At 41.6% G+C, this 18,592-nt stretch overlaps 1 protein-coding gene across 1 annotated transcript in view; it reads left to right on the forward strand.

Annotated features, from left to right (window-relative positions):
* The window catches only part of LOH12CR1 (loss of heterozygosity, 12, chromosomal region 1), a 99,757-nt gene extending 85,203 nt beyond the window's left edge, over positions 1 to 14,554 (forward strand). The window contains exon 4 of the mRNA XM_008575504.1: positions 13,995 to 14,554. Coding sequence (XP_008573726.1) covers positions 13,995 to 14,225 — 231 coding nt within the window. The 3' untranslated portion in view covers positions 14,226 to 14,554. The remainder of the gene's footprint in view (positions 1 to 13,994) is intronic.
* The last annotated feature ends 4,038 nt before the right edge of the window (positions 14,555 to 18,592 follow it).

Genomic DNA, 18,592 nt, shown 5'->3' on the forward strand with positions numbered 1-18,592 from the left:
AAAAAAAAAAAAAAAAAAAAAAAAAAAATTTTTTTTTCTTTATTTTTTTCATTGTACATGTTTATGGGGTACAGTTTGTTGTTTCAGTACAGGCATATATTGTATAATGATCTAATCAGAATAGTTAGCATATCTGTCACCTCAACATTTATCTTTTCTTTGTGGTTATAATGTTCAAGGTCCTCTTTTCTGGCTATCTTGAAATATACAATACAATATTATTAGCTATTGTCACCCTAGGGCACCAGAATTTATTCTTCCTATCTAACTGTGACTTAGTAACTTTTTACCAGTCTAACAACCTTTCCCTATCCCCTCCTCCCCGCTCCCTTCCCCTGCCTCTGGTATGAATTGACATTTAAATTTATTAGCTCTGGCTGGCCGGCCGGCCAGGTGGCGCACTGCTACAGTGTGCCGCTTGGGAGCGCAGTGGCGCTCCCGCCGAGGGTTCGGATCCCACATACAGACCGGTTCCCACTCACTGGCTGAGCGAGGTGTGGGAGCAACACCGAGGGTTGCGATCCCGTTGCCGGACACAAAAAAAGACAAAAAGGAAAAAATAAATAAATAAATAAATAAATAAATAAATTTATTAGCTCTGTAGACAAGATGGGCAAAGGTTAGGTGAAAAAGTGGGGGTTTGAATTCTGGCTTCACTGCTAGTAATATCTATGTGATCCTGGGCACATTTTGTTATCTCTGAATCCTTAATTTCTCTTCTCTAGTAGAAGATATTTTCCCTGTAGGATTGTTGTGAGGAATAAAGATAATGTATGTAAAGTATGTAGTACAGTATCTGACATTTAGTAGATACACAATGGGTAGAAGCTGTAACAGTAACACATTATTTTATTACGTTAATTAAAATACTTGGAATGACTAAATGTTATGTGCTGGGTTCTACCTACCAAGTCATCCTGATGTGATGTGCATAGATTAACCGAAAGAAATAGTCCCACTAGTATTAGGATTTCAGGGGTTTTTTTGGTTAGAGCATGTGGACTGAGATTTGCCAGAGAGATATTTCCCTTTTCTGATTTACAGATCAAAGGTATGTACATGAGAATAAATGGCAAGAGTTTATCCTTAAAGCTGTCATTGCAAGCTATCGTCTTCAGAAACAAAGTCACTTCAAAATGTTCAGTATGTGGTAATTGGTGCCATTCAGTCTGTGGTGTAATTAATAAAAACATCTGCCCATTGTTGTCCATTGTGCAAGAGAGAGGCATCCAGAAAAGATTCCTCCAGAGGAGCCCTAAACGCTCTGTGGGAATGGTGATCTGGAGGACAGGCAGAAAGCCAGAACAAACATTGGTGACCACGAACGGTTTGTGTCGCATCCTTGCATTCCCTAAGCTAAGAGTTTAAATCTGAGTCCCACTAGAGGTCAGGTAGTGAAGCTATGGCGGGGAGAGAATGTGGGGGGGTGGCCTAGAGTGTGCCAGACTTCTGTTGGTGGCAAGTGGCATTCTACTGTCTGAAGTGGAGGCAGCCAGTAACATGACCAAAGACAAAATCAGGAGGTAGCTGATGTCGGACAGCTGGAGCAACCGAACATAGGAACCAGCTTTCTAGAGGGGAGGAAGGATCTTGAAGAAGCTCCAGTGAGAAGCAAAAAATGGTAACTGTGTGAGGGGGTGGATAAGATAATTAGCTTGGGTTAGTAATCAGTTCACTACATATATGTACAAGGAGTCTTTGAAAAGTTTATGGAAAGATTCGTTTTTTCTTTTAAGTCTGTTTTTCCATGAACTTCTTGAAGTAACCCAGTATATCAAAACATCATGTTGTATACCTTAAATATACAGTGTTTATTAAAAGGAAAAAAAAGAATGTAGCCAGTACAGGTCAGTTTCAGAACAGGTAAAGAAGGTTCCAGGATACTGCTGAGGCCTGGTATCTCATATTTCCTTTTGGGGTCAGTTGATGCATGGTGTTGTTAATGTAAAAATCCAGGATTGGATGAACACAACTTTTTACCTTGGACTGTTCCTTTTGTGGACTCAGCTGCTACCTTCCTTTATGATTAAAAATGTTTTACTTGGCCTCAGCAATTTGTTTTAGAGCCACTTTGACAGTGTGTAGTCCAGGATTGCCAAATAGGTTTCATCATCTTTTTGTGAACTCTGATCATTTGAAAGTGGCCATCTGGGGGTCCAGTGTCAGGAAGGGTTCTGAGTCCCAGTCAGATTTAAGGAACAACCATGATGCATTACCAATATCTGTCACAGGTATGGGAGAAGGAAGTAAGGTACTTGAGTATATTTATTTATCTGTTTGTTTATTTTTTTAAATTGAGATATAATTTGCATATCATAATTCATCCTTTTACAGCGTATAATTCAGTGGTTTTTCGCATATTTACAAGGTTGTCTAAATAACCCCACTATCTAATTCCAGAATACTTTTGTCACCCCAAAAAGAAACTCTGTACACATTAGCAGTCACTCCCCACTCTTGTAGTTCCCTGTCCCCTGGCAGCTACCAATCTACCTTCTGTCTCTGTGCATTTGCCTATTCTGGGCATTTCATATAAATGGAATCATGTGATATGTGGCCTTTTGTGACTGGTTTCTTTCACTTAGCATAATGATTTCAAAGTTCTTCCACATTGTAGCATGTATCAGTAACTCATTCCTTTTTATGGCTGAATAATATTTCATTATATGGATATACCACATTTTGTTTATCCATTCATCAGTTGCTGGACATTTGTTTTTTTTGGGGGGGGGCCTATTATGAATAATGCTGCTATGAACGTTTGTGTTCAAGTTTTTGTGTGAACATATTTCAGTTCTCTTGGGTATATACCTAGGAGTGAAATTGCTGGCTTTGTGGTAACTCTATGTTTAAGTTTTTGAGAAATTGTTCTTCAAAGGGGCTGAAACCATTTTACATGCCCACCGGCAGTGTGTAAGTCCAATTTCTCCACGATCTCACTAACACTTGTTTATGGTCTCTGCCTTTTTATTTGAGCCACGCTAGTGGGTGTGAAGTTGTGTCTCTTCGTGGTTTTGATGTTCATTTCCCTGATGGCTAATGATGTTGAACATCTTTTCACATGCCTGTTGGCTGTTTGTACATCTTCTTTGGAGAAATGATTTGACCTGTAATTGCAACACCAGATTTCACCCTCAGAATAGTAGTAATTTCTGTAGCTATGCTAACTTTTTTCTAATCGGGAAAATTGGTAGTTCTGAGTTTCAGAAACATGTGAGGAAGGTGGATATTAAAGCTTTATGTAGAACAGTGAAGCAGTTTTCTTTGAATGTTGTCATATAATTTGGGAATTTCTTTATTTTAGTACCATGAAAAACAAGTTTCCAAGCATATTTAGCCATTTAGTGGAATTTGTTGTAATAATATAACCTTACATTTTTATAGCTCTGTTCTGTTTTCAAATCACTCTTGTATAAATATCATCTCATTTATAATCTTCATAACACTGCTATGAGATAGGATGGACAGATGGGCAGGTATTATTATCCCCATTTTTAAAAAGTAGAAGCTGAAATTCAGTTTGTGATTTGTCCAAGGTCACAGAATTAGTAGGATTTAAATTCAAGCTTTCTTCTGTCATTTTATCAGCACCGCACTCTCCCGAGTGAGCCACGGGCCGGCCTGTTCTTCTTCTGTCATTTTATGTAATGAATTATTAGTCAAAGCAGGGATTTGGGGGATGAGCTTACGCTGCTAAAAATCAGCAATGTGTCCATTTCCAGATAGACGTTTAGTCATGGGCAAGTCTCAACAGATCGTTATTAACCTCAGAATATATTATTTGGATAGCTGTACCAGGATGAATCCATTTAGCCCCTTTAGCCAGAAAACCCTTACAATAAAAGAGCAGAATTATATATCACTGTGTGTTCATTACGTTTTGAGCACAGAAGGATATCTATTCAAAGAAAGAACAAAGCTGGGGGTGGATTTGGAACTGTAAGAAGAGGGCAGGCAGTCCTTGGTTAGCTGGTCTTGGCCCACATGGCCTCCTCCTCCCTGCCTCTATGTTCCTAAATCAACCTCCTTGGGAAACAGGAATGTCAGTGCAGAATGAGTGCAGGGAAAGTGAGCTGTCTGTTGAGCCCTTGAGGGGTTGACCTTAAGGCTTAAGTTAACTGAGAGACATCACATTAAATGTTCAACATTGCTTTTAAAGGGTGGAGAAGACGAGTGTCTTTTTCTTTTTAATGCAGTCTCAATGAAGTCTAACAATCTTTTTTGTTTTTAACATTTCTTTAAACTTAAGTATCTTAGGGATAGGAAAAGCAAGTCTATTGAACATATAGACATGAATTTTGTTAACTGTGGAACACAATTTACCTACTTATTTTTCTTTTGACTCATGATAGAGTTATTAAACTTGCTTATGACTATCTTATATATATCTACAACTCGAGGTTTTAGAATTTAGACATACAGTATCTTTATGAAGCTGTTATTGCTATATGGTGTATCTTTTCTAACTTATAATTAATTACAGCCCTTGTAGTATGTATCAGTACTTAGAAAAGTTTACCTTTACTTTGGAAAGAAAACTACATCAAGCACAGTGACGTCTTTCATAGGATGCTCAACTGCCACAAACCAGCATCAAACCTCACTTTATCAGGAAATTTTATGTAACAGAGTTTTTGAAGTAGTGTACTCTTGCTGGAGGTGTTATTTATTAAAGCTCTTGTGTTTGCTTTCAAAATATTTTTTGAAACATATATATGCATGCATGTATACTTACACATTTTTATGTATACCATGTTGGGTAGCACCAAACAGTGGTAATAGTTACTCATTCTCATGGCTGAAGATATAGGTCCAAAACACATGGAAGGACTTGTAGGTAAGTAATGATTGTAATTACTACATAGCGTGAAATGATTCTGTAAGGAAACTTTCGGATGAGTAATGTGACTCTGTTGTAAGATTTTCAGTAGCAGAAGTCCTGAACAAAAAATAAAACATGTCAGCAAAAAACACAATGGTAAATTGTCATCTGAGTGATTGTGCAAGCCTTGGAGGTGGTTAGTGTAATAGATATGAGGCGTAATCGTAATCTCCCCTGCCTTTACAACAAAGATAGATTGTGTCTGTTTGGATACCTCAAATGTCATCATTTTCTTCTGCCCTATTCACTGTATTTCTTACCTTGCCTTTCCATTCTTCATGTAAAAGAGGTTTCCAGACACAATTTCTGTAGTTCACATATATTTTATCACTTATGGAGCTCTTTTTTTTCTGGGGGCTGTTCTAGGTACATGTTATCTCCTTTAATCCTCAGGTCAACCTTATGAGATAGATGCTGTCATTATTCCCAATTTAGGGACAAAGAAGCCGAGGATCAAAGAGGTTAAGTAACTGGTTCTATGTGATCAATCACATGCAGAACTAAGATTTTGACCCTTTTCTGCCAGACACCACTATCTTCATCTGCAAGCTACAGGTATATATATATATTTGGTAATAAAACTGGAGCTTATTCAGCCTCACATTAATTCTTTGTTTATTTTATTGCTTTTGTAGAAGCCCTCTCCCCTCCCTGCAGACTCTGAGTCATTCAGCTCAGGCTCAGAATGCCTTCAGATGTCTAAGTAGGTTATCTGCAGGATCTGGATGGTCTCCCCACACCTGAGCCAAAAGCTCTGGCTAAATCTTGGAAGGTGAACTATTGAGAGTTGAAGCCAGTGGGTCTGAAAGCAAATGGGTCTTATTCTGCCACTCTAGCTCAGTCAGGAACTGAACAGAATTTTTTCCCTTCCACACTGCATCAGGGCTTCAGCAAAGCAGTTCTGTTGAGACAACCTTCTGATTAGTATGTAGCTAACTCTTTTTTTCCCGATCTGTAGTCCAACTTAGTTAACAGTGCCTGAGGTACAATCTTCAGATTAGTTTTACTCTTTAACACCTCCTTGGCTCCTTTGTCCCAAGAGGGCCAGATCCCACTTCCAGGTCATCTCCTGCAGGACTTTTCTCTGGGCCCTTAACCCGATTCCAGTGGCTCCTCACTGGTCCCTTCTTCTGTGCTTTTTTTTTTTTTTTTTTTTAAATTCAGTTGATTTCTAATAAGCAGTTGGGGAGTCCCACTTTCCTGAAACAGATCTTAATTCTCCTTTTAGAGATCTTAGAAGCTGTTTTTTTTCACCATTGAAATTTGATAACTCAGTAATATTTTAGTGAGACAGAGGCCTTGGAGCAGTTCTGAAAAGATCCCAAATTTGGGTTTGTTTCTTAATATTGAATTTTAAGAGTTCTTTATATATATAGGATGTAAGTCTGTTATCAGATATATGTAATTGTGAATACTTTCTTAGTCTGTGGCTTGCCTTTTCATTTTTTTAATGGTGTCTTTTGAAGAGAAGTTTTTAATTTTGATAAAGATCAATTTAACTCTTTTTTCTTTTAATTGATCAATATACAATGTAGTTGATTTTCATGTCCCTCCCTTTACCAATGCCTCCTTTTCCTCCCTCCCTCTCCCCCCTCCCTCCCTCTCTCTCCCCCCTCCCTCCTCCATCAACATATCTGTTCACTTGTCATAAGAAGTTCAAGGAATTATTGTGATTATTGTGTCTTCTTCCCCCACCTACCCGATTTATTTGTTTGTATATTTATTTATTTATGTTTATTAGCTCCCACAGGTAAGTGAGAACATGTGATATTTCTCTTTCTGTGCCTGGCTTATTTCACTTAATATAATTTTCTGTAAGTCCATCCATGTTGCTGCAAATGGTAGTATTTAATTTTTTTTTTTTTTTTTTTTTTTGGTAGCAGAATAGTATTCCATTGTGTAGATATACCACAATTTCCTTACCCACTCATCTGATGATGGGCATTTAGGTTGGTCCCAACTCCTGGCTTTTTAAATAGCACTGCAGTAAACATGGGAGTACAGGTATCCCTTTGACATGTTGATTTCCATTCCTCTGGGTATATTCCCAGCAGTGGGATAGCTGGCTCATATGGTGGATCTATCTGCAATTGTTCGAGGAACCTCCATACCGTTTTCCGTAAAGGCTGCACCATTTTACAGTCCCACCAACTGTGTAGGAGAGTTCCTTTTTCTTCACATCTTCGCCAGCATTTGTCATTCTCAGTATTTTGGATATTAGCTATCCTAACTGGAATGAGATGGTATTTCAAAGTGGTTTTGATTTGCATTTCCTGAATGCTGTGTGATGTTGAGCATTTTTTCATGTGTCTGTTGGCCGTTTATATATCTTCCTTTGAGAAATGTCTATTCAGCTCCTTTGTCCCTTTTTTAATTGGGTTACTTGTTTTTTTGCTGTTAAGTTGTTTGAGTTCATTGTATATTCTAGATATTAATCCTTTGTCAGATGTTTATTTTGCAAATATTTTCTCCCACTCAGTTGTCTTTTGGCTCTGTTAATTGTTTCTTTTGCTGTGTAGAAGCTTATTAGTTTGATATAATCCCATTTTATTTTTCTTTGGTTGCCTGTGCTTTGGGGGGTCATTCGTATTTATAAAGTCTGTACCCAATATCCAACTTCCTGGAGTGTTTCCCCTATGTTTTCTTTAAGGAGTTTTATTGTTCCAGTACATATATTTGATTCTTTAGTTTGTCTTGAGTTGATTTTGGTATATGGTGAGAGGTACAGGTCTAGTTTCATTCTCCTACATATGAATGTCCAAATTTCCATAGTACCATTTACTGAAGAGGTAGTTTCTTCCCCATTGTGTAGTCTTGGTGCCTTTGTCAAAGATCAGATGGCTGTAGGTACATGGGTTGATTTCTGGGTTATCTATTCTGTTCCATTGGTCTGTGTGTCTGCTGTTTTTATGCCAGTACCATGCTATTTTGGTTTCTATAGCTTTGTAGTATAGTTTGCCATTTCTACACTCCCAACAATGAACTAGCAGAAAAAGAAATCAAGAAAGCTAGCCCTTTTACAGTAGTCACCCCCAAAATAAAATACCTAAGAATAAATTTAACCAAGGATGTGAAAAATCTCTATGACGAGAACTACAAACTGCTGTTGAGAGAAATTAAAGAGGACACAAGAAGATGAAGATGGAAAGACATTCCATGCTCTTGGACTGGAAGAATTAACATTGTGAAAATGTCCATACTACTCAAATTAATCTACAGATTCAACGCCATCCCCATCAAAATTCCAATGACAATTTTCTCAGAACTGGAAAAACAATCCTAACATTCATATGGAATAACAAAAGGCCGTGGATAGCCAAAGCAATTCTGAGCCAAAAAAATAAAGCTGGAGGCATAACACTACCTGACTTTAAACTATTTTTTCTTTCATGGTTAGTGCTTTTTGAACCTAAGAAACTTTGCCTACCCCAAGGTACCAAAGATTTTTCTTCTATGTTTTCTTTTAGAAGTCTTACAGTTTTGGCTTCTATATTTAGGTCTGTGATCCATTTCATGTCAATTTTTGTGTATGGTATAAGGTATATGGATCTAGGTTCATTTTTTCCTCATATGGATATCTAGTTGTTCTAGTACAAATAGTTGAAAAACTTTCTTTTCCCATTGAATTACCTTGGAAGCTTTGTTTAAGAAAAAAAGAAATTAATTGTCCATATATTTTTAGATCTATTTTTATACTCTCTTCAGTTTCATTGATCTGTGTGTCTCTATGCCAACACCAACTATCCTAATAACTGTAGCTTTTTTTTTTTTGTCCTTTTTGAGACCGGCCGCACCGCGCTCAGCCAGTAAGCGCACCGGCCATCCCCATATAGGATCCGAACCCGCGGCGGGAGCGCCACTTCCCAGCGCCGCAATCTCCCGAGTGCGCCACGGGCTCGGCCCATAACTGTAGTTTTAAAGTAAATCTTGAAATCAAGCACTACAAGTCTTCAAACTTTGCTCTTTTTCAAAATTCTTTTGGCCATTCTATGTACTTTAGAGTCAGTTTAACAATTTCTACCAAAAATGTCTTTCAGAAGTTTGATGTGTATTGCAATTGAATCTATTGATCAAATAGGCAAGAATTAACATCTTAACAATATCGAATCTTCCAGTCCGTGAACATGCTATAGTTGTACATTTTTTGAGATCTCCTTTAATTTTCCACAGCAGTGTTTCTGCAATATCAGTGTACTGGTTTTGTACATATTTTATTGAATTTTCTCCTAAGTATTTCACATTTTAAAAAATTATTAATAAAATAAATAAATAAATAAATAAATAAATAAAAAGACGGCCGGCCAGTAAGGGGATCTTAACCCTTGGCTTGGTGTTGTCAGCACCACACTCTCCCAAGTAAGCCACAGACCGGCCCTAGTATTTCACGTTGTTGAAGTAATTGTAAAGAGTATTCTTTTATTCCATTGTGTAGTTGTTTACTGTTATATAGAAATACAATTGATTTTTGTATATTGACTGTGTCTCTTGCAGCCTTACTAAATTCACTTCTTTAAAATTCTCTAAGTATACTATCACATCATCTGCAGATAAAGGCCTTTTTATTTATTCCCTTCTGATTTCTATGCTTTTTATTTCTTTATTGATTTACAGCACTGGCTAGGACCTCTACTGCAATGTGGAATAGAAGTGGTAAGAGTGGACATCCTTGCCTTTGTTCCTGATCTTAGGAACAAAAGTCTTTCACTAATAACTATGGTATTAGCTGTAGGTTTTTCATAGGTGCTCTTTACCAGGTTGAGGGAGCTTGCTTCTGTTCCTAGTTTGCTGAAAATTTCCATAATGAATGTATACTGAATCTGAAAAGCTTTTTCAGCATCTGTTGAGATGATCATATGTTTTCTAGCCTTTATTCTGTGGAAATGGTGCATTACTTTGATTTTCAGATATTGGAAAAGCTTGTCTCCTTGTGATAAACATCACTTGGTCATAATGTATTATTCTCTTTGTGTATTTCCAGATTTGATTTGCTGATATTTTGGGTCCAGCCAGGTAGGCCGTTGAGCCCACTCTGTGCATATGAGGTATTTGAAACAAACTTGAGCACATTCTACAGATGTCTAAGACCTTAGAGAAGCCAGCGGTTATACTCAAAATAATCTCCCCTCTTTTTCACCTGTCCTTTGAACTGTGCTGCTGCTGCTGGAGGTGGTATATGAACACACAGGGCAAGGTTTGAAATGAGAGGGCGGGGCTTTATCCCATGCATTCCTATCAACATGAGATAGAATTCAGCTAGTGTTACAGGGATGCACAATGACAGCAGCCTATACAAGATGAAAGCTTATTCTTCTCTCTCAGGCCTGGTGCCACTCTTACCCACCTATGTCCTCGGGAACCTAAGCTTCTCGCTAGCTCATGGCCCCGCCAGCCCAGGGATGTGACTTTAGTTGGCCTCATGCTGCACGTGGACCTCACTTGCATCTCAGCATCAGCAGAGTGGAGGAAGGGACGAAGGAGAAGAGTGCATATGCGCTAACTTTCAAGGAAGGTATCCAGAAGCCACCAAGAGAGACTTCTACGTAAACATACCACTGGCGAGAACTTAGTCATGTGGGCACAGCAAGGCGAGGGTTTTGAGGCAAAAGTCTTAGAGAATAAACAGTCACTTGCTGTCCATTGGAAAATCAAATAGTTTGTTCATTTAACTGGGTTTTTAGGAAGTTCCTGAAACAAAGTTATTTGCAACTTTTTATCTTTCTGAGCCTAAGTTTCCTGGAATAGTAAAGTTATGTTAACAAAGACAATGGAAAAGAAAAGTCATGTCAATGTATGTGGTAAGCTGTGTGGGTGTAAGTTTCAGTTCTCTGTGTCTGTATCTTTAGGACCTAGCGTGGTGCGCGGCACATGAGAGTGCTCAGTGAATGTCCACTGACTGTGTGTATTAATAGCTCATGCTCAGCAGGGCCTAATTGTGTGCTGGGCAGTAGAGTAAGTGTTCCACATGCAGCATCTTGTTTCATCCTTGACAGTCCAATAAAGTAGCCATTGCTGTTATCCCCACTGCTTAGCAGATGAGGAAACTGAGGCTTAGATAAACTTTCATACCTTTATTCAACAAATATTTATTTAGGATATACTATGTGCTAGGTACTGGGAATATAGCAGGGTTTAAAATAGACCAAAATCCTTGCCCTTGTGGAATCTTCATTCTAGGTAATTTTCTACAATCACATAGATACTAAATAGAGGGTAGCACTTCAATCTAGATAGTCTGACTCCAGAACCTTCGTTCTTAACCACTGTTTGATTGGTAGATGATGGACTGATGAGAGCAGTGGGCAAAACTCTTGACTGTCCCTTTCCCAGAGGGCTTCCGTGGTTGCCCTTGGCTACAGCTGGCATGGTGAGATTGCCTTGCCTAAGCTGTGTCTTTTGAATGACTGTGGTGTGTTCACTGAGGGAATCTTAGATATCATCGTCGTCTCTGTCAGGAATAGGACAATTAGCATATATGCTATCCTGTCAGAATCTGTGTGCCTAATAGGGAAAGGCCAATAGGGATGTGTTCCCAGACTGGCAAAATGGTAAGATTCAGAATTGCATTAGATACTGTTTTATCGCCTAAAGTCATATCAAATGTGTTAAAATAAGTGTGTAACTGGGGTTCATAGAGCAAAGGTAGGGAGTATGGATCAGGGACAATGTTGCCTCAAAAGGGCAAAGGGCAGGGACATCAGAAATAGGCATCACCAGTGTTATCACACTTTGCCAGGTATTAAATTCTTACTTGCACCAAATTGAGACTTTCTTTGCAGCAATCAAAAAATGGGAAAAAGAATTTTAAGCTAATAATTTTCCCATCATATGACTTGATGTTCTTTTTTTTTTTTTTTCCTTTTTGTCTTTTTTCGTGTCCGGCAACGGATCGCAACCCTCAGTGTCACGCCCGTACCGGACCGGGACCGGCCACGGGATCGCAACCCTCAGTGTCGCACCCGCACCTCGCTCAGCCAGTGAGCGGGAACCGGTCTGCATGTGGGATCCGAACCCTCAGCGGGAGCACCGCCATGCTCCCAAGCGGCACACTGTAGCAGTGCGCCACCGGGCCGGCCCTGACTTGATGTTCTTTAATGTACCCACTAAAGTCTCATGTAGCACTGATGTCTCTCAGTTAGGAAATATGTGTAAAAGGAAGGTGCTGGACTTAGGAGATGTGGGTTCTCATCTTAGTTGTGTCACTTTGAGACCTTGGAGGCCACTCAATCTCAGGTTTCCTCGTGTTTTTTTTCTTCCGTGGACTGTAATGGACATGACTCTTGAACGACATGACATAAGCATGTGCAGTGAGCATGACTGAATTACATGTACTCACCTAAGCATACCGTGGTTTTGGGAAAAAGCTCTGGATATATTGAGCATGGGCCCCAGCTGTCCGTGGAATTGTGCAGGGAGGTGCCTTTTGAACAGTTACCTCACAAAGGTGGTTATAAAAACTGATCGGATATGAATCGGGGGGGGGACAGCTTGATGGCCAAGGACTGTAGACACAAGTTAGAGCCTTGGAGGCCATAAGCCCCTCAAGGGTCTGTCACATAAACCCCTCAAGGGTCTGTCTAGTCTGGCAGAGTTTGGGGGCGGAGGGCCGTGAATGCCCCTGGCAAGTGAAATGTGATAACCCGAGAAGGGTCTGAATTCTGGAGGGGCAGTTCAGTGAGCTGTGCTGGTTTCCTACGAGGATTCCAGCTGGCTCGCACATCACCCACCATCTCTCAGAAGGTGGAGTATTTCTAGGTGCTGGATTGAATTGGCATCCTGAAACCCCTGGTGGTTGAATGGTATGACACTGTAATTTACTGGCTCAGGGATTCCAAAGTACTGAAGGACTGAACAGGGTTGCAGAGAACCCCTGAGGGCATAAATTGTTTCTGTGTTATTTGGAATTACCCATTCAGATGGATTTTATTTTTCTCTCCCTGTGCCCCCTCCCACTAGCTGCTCTTTTTGTCCCCTAGGCATTTCAAAACAAGGGGAGAGCCAACATAGAGAAAACATGCACTAATGTTGCCCCCGCGCCTCCCCTCCCCCCCAGTACAAAATAAAAATAGAACTGGTTATTTTTTCTTGGTGCAGGCTTTGGTCTCCTGTGTGTATGTGTTTTTGTTTTTGTCTCTGTGGTGACATGCATTAAGCACTTTGCATCATGCTGGGGTTGGGAAGGGGGTGATCCTAGAACAGACAAGAAAGAAGGCTGAAGTGGCCTTTGAAACTCTGGGATGGAAATGAGGGTCTTCATTGTTTAACCGCTTCTTCCCTGGTCTGGGAGGGAAACAAGGGGTGACCGGGTGGATGTGGGGTCCATGCAGAGGAGGGGGTACAGGCCCCCGACATGCAGGAGGTGTCCTCCCTCTTTTTATCCAGATGATAGTTTCCATTTTATCAGGGGAAAAAGAGAGGTCGAAGAAGGGGAGCCTAGATCCTGAAGTTTGTTTAATGGGGATAAGGGTGCATGAGGATGTCTTCACAGTTTGACAAACAGTGGTGTGGTCTGTTGTCCGGACTGGAGCCTTGGTGGGCACTGTTGGTCCTGCAGGGAGAGCCACCCTTTCCCCTGCTGTTCCCCCCGAGTTATGGCCACACTGCGGCCATTCAGGGAAGAGAGGGAGGGAACGAAGACCTAGTTTTAAAGTACCTCTGATCATGCTGAGTTGTATGCTAGATGTGTTTGCATGTGTGATCTCATTTAGTCCTTACCATGACTGTGCACCTCTGGAATTAGTCCCTTGCTTTCTGCAGAGAAGGATGAGACAGAAAGGATAAGTATTAGCACCTCAGGTAGCAGAGCCAGACTACAACCCTGCTCTGTGTGATTTCCACGCCCAGTATTCTTTCATGTAGAAGGACAGAGATAGAAATCCCAGGGTTTCAACAAGGCCTGAATAGCTCACGCTCCCAAAACACAGAGCCGGGGCAGTCATTTGTTAGTCCTCCTCTGCAGCGTCAATGAAGCTGTGTCCTTGAAGGGCTTCCTGCAAAACTGGGCAGCTTCCACCTGACCTGTGGGGCTCTGCGCCTCATGCTGGACACCTGACCCTCTGGAGAGGACTCGCTTATACAAAGTTTAACATATTTTACTTCTTTTTCCCTTCTGCAGATGGATCTGTCCGTAGAAACCCTCTTTAGCTTCATGCAGGAGCGCCAGAAAAGATATGCCAAATATGCGGAGCAAATCCAGAAAGTCAATGAGATGTCAGCCCTCCTCCGCCGCATCCAGATGGGCATCGACCAGACGGTGCCGCTGATGGAGAGGCTCAACAGCTTGCTGCCCGAGAGCGAGAGGCTGGAGCCCTTCAGCATGAAGCCCGACCGCGAGCTCAAGCTGTAGCGGCCTCCTCCCGTGGGCGGGCTGGCCCGCACGGACCCCCAACACCCTCAGAGCCAGGGTCCTGCCATTTGACGGGGCCGGAAGCTCGGGGGTTCTGGAGCTCCCTGGAGTGGATGTGAAGCTGGCTGGCTGGCACAAAAACCGACTTGGCCCTGCTCCTTCCCTTCATGTGTTTTCCCCGTGCAAAATGAACCTAATTTTTGGTGATAACCAAAGTTGGAACATTTGAATTGTTATGATTTCTTTAAAGAACTCTGTGGGCCGGCCCGGTGGCGCACTGGATAGTGCGCCGCTTGGGAAGCGCGGCGGCGCTCCCGTCCGAGGGTTCGGATCCCACATACAGACCGGCTCCCGCTCACTGGCTGAGCGAGGCGCGGGAGCAACACCGAGGCTTGCGATCCCATTGCCGGTCCCCGGTCCAGTACGGGGGCAACACTGAGGGTTGCGATCCAATGCCGGACACGGAAAAAAGACAAAAAGACAAAAAAAAATAAAAATAAAAAAATAAAGAACTCTGCATTGAGAACTATTTTTATTTTGTGTAGATTTTTTTTTAAATTGAGTGTGTATATAGTCTAGTCTAGCTACTAGCGTAAAAATAGAGAAGGGCAGAAATGTTTTAAGCTCTGTGTGCTTGATGCCGTCATGAGATTTTACTCAATAGGTTCTCTGGGTTATGGGTTGTAAACATGAAAAATGAATTAATCTAGGTCTCTGTGTTGTTACTGTTCCTGACTAATTCCATCACATCAAGTCTTTATCTGAGGCACCCTCTTCCTGCCCTGATGAAACACTGGTTTTTTTGTTGTGTGCCAGGGTATGGTGTCCCTTGTGTGTTGTCACTGGAAACTGAAGACTCCCTTTTATCCCCTCAGCAGGTTCATCTCCTGCTAATAACTGGTTTCCTTGATGCAGACATAGTTTAGGTTTCTTTTTATTACCTCAACACTGGCAGGACACCGATTTTTGTAATTTTAACCAGCATTTGGTTTTTTTTTTTTTTTTCCCGTGTCCAGCAACGGATCGCAACCCTCAGTGTCGCCCCCGCACCGGGCCGGGACCGGCAACGGGATCGCAGCCCTCGGTGTTGCTCCCGCGCCTCGCTCAGCCAGTGAGCGGGAACCAGTCTGCATGTGGGATCCGAACCCTCGGTGGGAGCGCTGCCACGCTTCCCAAGCGGCGCACTATAGCAGTGCGCCACCGGGCCGGCCCCCAGCATTTGTTTTGACTAGCCTAGTAAACGCGTGGGACATGAAGACAGCTGGCTGCGGAGATCATTTATTCAGCAGACACTGATTGAGCCCATCTGATGTGCCAGACATTGTGCTGGGGACACACCAACGGCCCTTCAATTCTTTTTAAAAATTTTTTGTCCTTTTTGAGACCGGCCGCACTGCGCTCAGCCAGTGAGCGCTGTGAGCGCACCGGCCATCCCTATATAGGATCCGAACCCGCGGCGGGAGCGCTGCTGTGCCCCCAGCGCCGCACTCTCCCGAGTGCGCCACGGGCTCAGCCCGGCCCTTCAATTCTAAAGAGAAAAAACTCAAAACTTTGCTTGATTCCTGTGAGAGTTTAGGGAGTGAAGCGATTTGAGGAACAGCGGAAGTGCTTAGGGCGGTACTTTGCATGTCATAGAAGCTGTCATGGAAGGAGAAAGGACTGAAGAAGCAAAGCCAGGAACGCAGGGAACAGACCCAGGCAGGCAAACAGACTGGGGTTAAGGACGTCGCTGGGGCCTGCAGCTTCCACCTTGTTCCCTTCATTCCTCCAGACCCCAGCAGGTGTTTCTTAGATGTCAGAAACAGCCTTCAGTGTATTTATAAGATTAAAATTGATGCCGCTTAATTTAGCATATCTCAGCTAAACTTTATCAGATTCCAGTCTTGGATTTTAATCAATTACCATCTTGTAAGGTTCTTAGAACCCAGCATAAAATGTAGGATATAAAACAACTGGATGACAGCAGCAGAATGAACATTCAAGCTAAATGGAAAAAGAAAATCTTTTAATTCATTGGAAAAAAATTAGTAGTTTCTAGCATTTTCTAATGGCCAACAAAAGAAATATTGTGTATTTTCTCTGAGCTATAAAGACAAGTTGGAAGCCAGAGCCAAGGGAAGAGGCCCAGGGAAGCATCTGCCTTTTTCAAAGGGTAGCCTTCCTGGGCTGGTGCCCGCCTTCCTCCTCAGGAAGGTGGGGTAGAGACACCGGCCTGCGGAGATGCAGGAGGCCTGCGGGGGCCACGGAGGAGTCGGAGGAGTCGGAAGCAAGGAGCCGGCAGTGAGGAGCTCTTCCTTCCACCTTTGTGGGGCCACACGGGTGAGAGAAGGTTGTCTTTATAATGCCTTCTGATGGGCAGCATTTTACTGGGGACTTAAACCGTTTCTAGAGCAATTCATTAGAGGGTGCAAATCAAGAAAGATGTTTTATAACTTATAAACCTATTAAATAATTAAGGTTGTTCTAGCAAATGTTATTGAGGGGGCGGCAACATTTACTGAATAATGTACGTTCCCCCAATGATTTCCACTACCCCTTCTATCATGTATTAAATTCCCATATAATTGAAGATCTAGTTCTGGACTATATTCTCATCCATTGATCTTTTTCCTTACCATTTCATGCTATTTTTAAAAAATTGTTTTAATATTATAATTTCACAGTACATTTTAATAAATGATATGGTCCTACCTATCCTTAGTACTATTTTTTCCTTTTTTTTTTTTAAGTTCAAACTGGCAGAAAAGTTGAAAGAATAATACAATGAATACTCAGGAAGTGGCATTTTTAATTACTATCATTGTCTTTTTTTGAGTTCCTAGGGTATTCAGAACCCAGCTCTGAACACAGAGACATGCTTATAGCCTTCAAAGAATGAACAGTTGATTGTAGAGCTATAAAAATAGCTCAGGGCTCGGGTGCCATTATCCTCACTGCACTTAATACGGTTGACAAATAAAGGCACAACATGGGTTGCAGGCTAAGCCTAGAAGGCTGAGCTTTTTCACTGTTTCAGAAGTTGGTGGTTTGAACATAGCAAGAAGGCAGACCTAGCATGGCCTGAAAGAAATTCTCAGCCAGTCAGCTCTCCATCCAACTCTTTTGCTTCTCATAAAGAAGTCAGGAAAAACATGGTATAACTTAGATTTGGGTGCCAAGTAGAAGGGTGATAGGCTACTTATTATCAGGCAGAAGCAGAGAAGAAAGAAGAACAATAGGTAAATTTAACATTTTTTGAAAATTTCTAGTTAGTTTAATATTTATGGTGTCCACACACCATAAATAAGGTTTTACAGTGTTGTCAACTTGGCTAAGCTGAACTGTGTTTTGCAGAATTCCTTTTCCTGTTTGTGTCTGGTGAGGGTTGGCCACAAGAGAAATTTGCATGGGATGTGGAAGTGGATGTAAAGCAATAGCCATGCTTATTCACTGAAAGCCCCTGTTCGTCTCGCACACATGTCCACGGATGTGCTGCCCCTCTGGCGTTGGCAGCAGCTGGGCCCACAGCTTCTCAGCTCCTGTGGACTCTGCCTTCAGCGTTCCCAGGCCAGGTATGTGAGCTCCAGCTTCTCCAGGTCATCTGCAGCAGGGAGGGTGAAGGCTTAGAGAACAGGAGAGGCCAATGTGGGTTCTGGTAAGAGACAGACACAGGTCCCAGCTTGTTGCTTGCAGGTCTCAGTGGTCCTTGCTCTCCCCCACTGCGCGTCTACCTTCCTTCCCAACCACCTGCCCTGGACTCAGGTGAAGAAGAAACAGCCTAGCTTAGCCTGTTTTACCAGCTCCTTAAGGTCAGATTTCTTTAACAAACCCCTTATTTTTTTTTGTCTTTTATTTATTTTTTAATTTTTATTTTTTAAATTTTATTTTGTCAATATACATTGTGGTTGATTATTGTTGCCCCTTACCAAAACCTCCCTTCCTCCTCCCGCTTGTCGTATCAACTTCAAGTAATTGTAGTTGTTATATCTTCTCCCCTGCCCCTGGTTTTTGTGTGTGTGTGAATTTATTTATTAATTTTTAGCTCCCACCAATAAGTGAGAACATGTGGTATTTCTCTTTCTGTGCTTGACTTGTTTCACTTAATATAATTCTCTCAAGGTCCATCCATGTTGTTGCAAATGGCAGTATTTCATTCGTTTTTATAGCTGAGTAGTATTCCATTGTGTAGATATACCACATTTTCCGTATCCACTCATCCGATGATGGACATTTGGGCTGGTTCCAACTCTTGGCTATTGTAAAGAGTGCTGCAATGAACATTGGGGAACAGGTGTACCTTCGACTTGATGATTTCCATTCCTTTGGGTATATTCCCAGCAGTGGGATACACCCCCCCACCCAAAAAAAAAAAAAAAAAAAAAAAAAAA

Source organism: Galeopterus variegatus, unplaced genomic scaffold, assembly GCF_000696425.1.
Source record: "Galeopterus variegatus unplaced genomic scaffold, G_variegatus-3.0.2 Scaffold1201, whole genome shotgun sequence".
Classification (NCBI taxonomy): domain Eukaryota; kingdom Metazoa; phylum Chordata; class Mammalia; order Dermoptera; family Cynocephalidae; genus Galeopterus; species Galeopterus variegatus.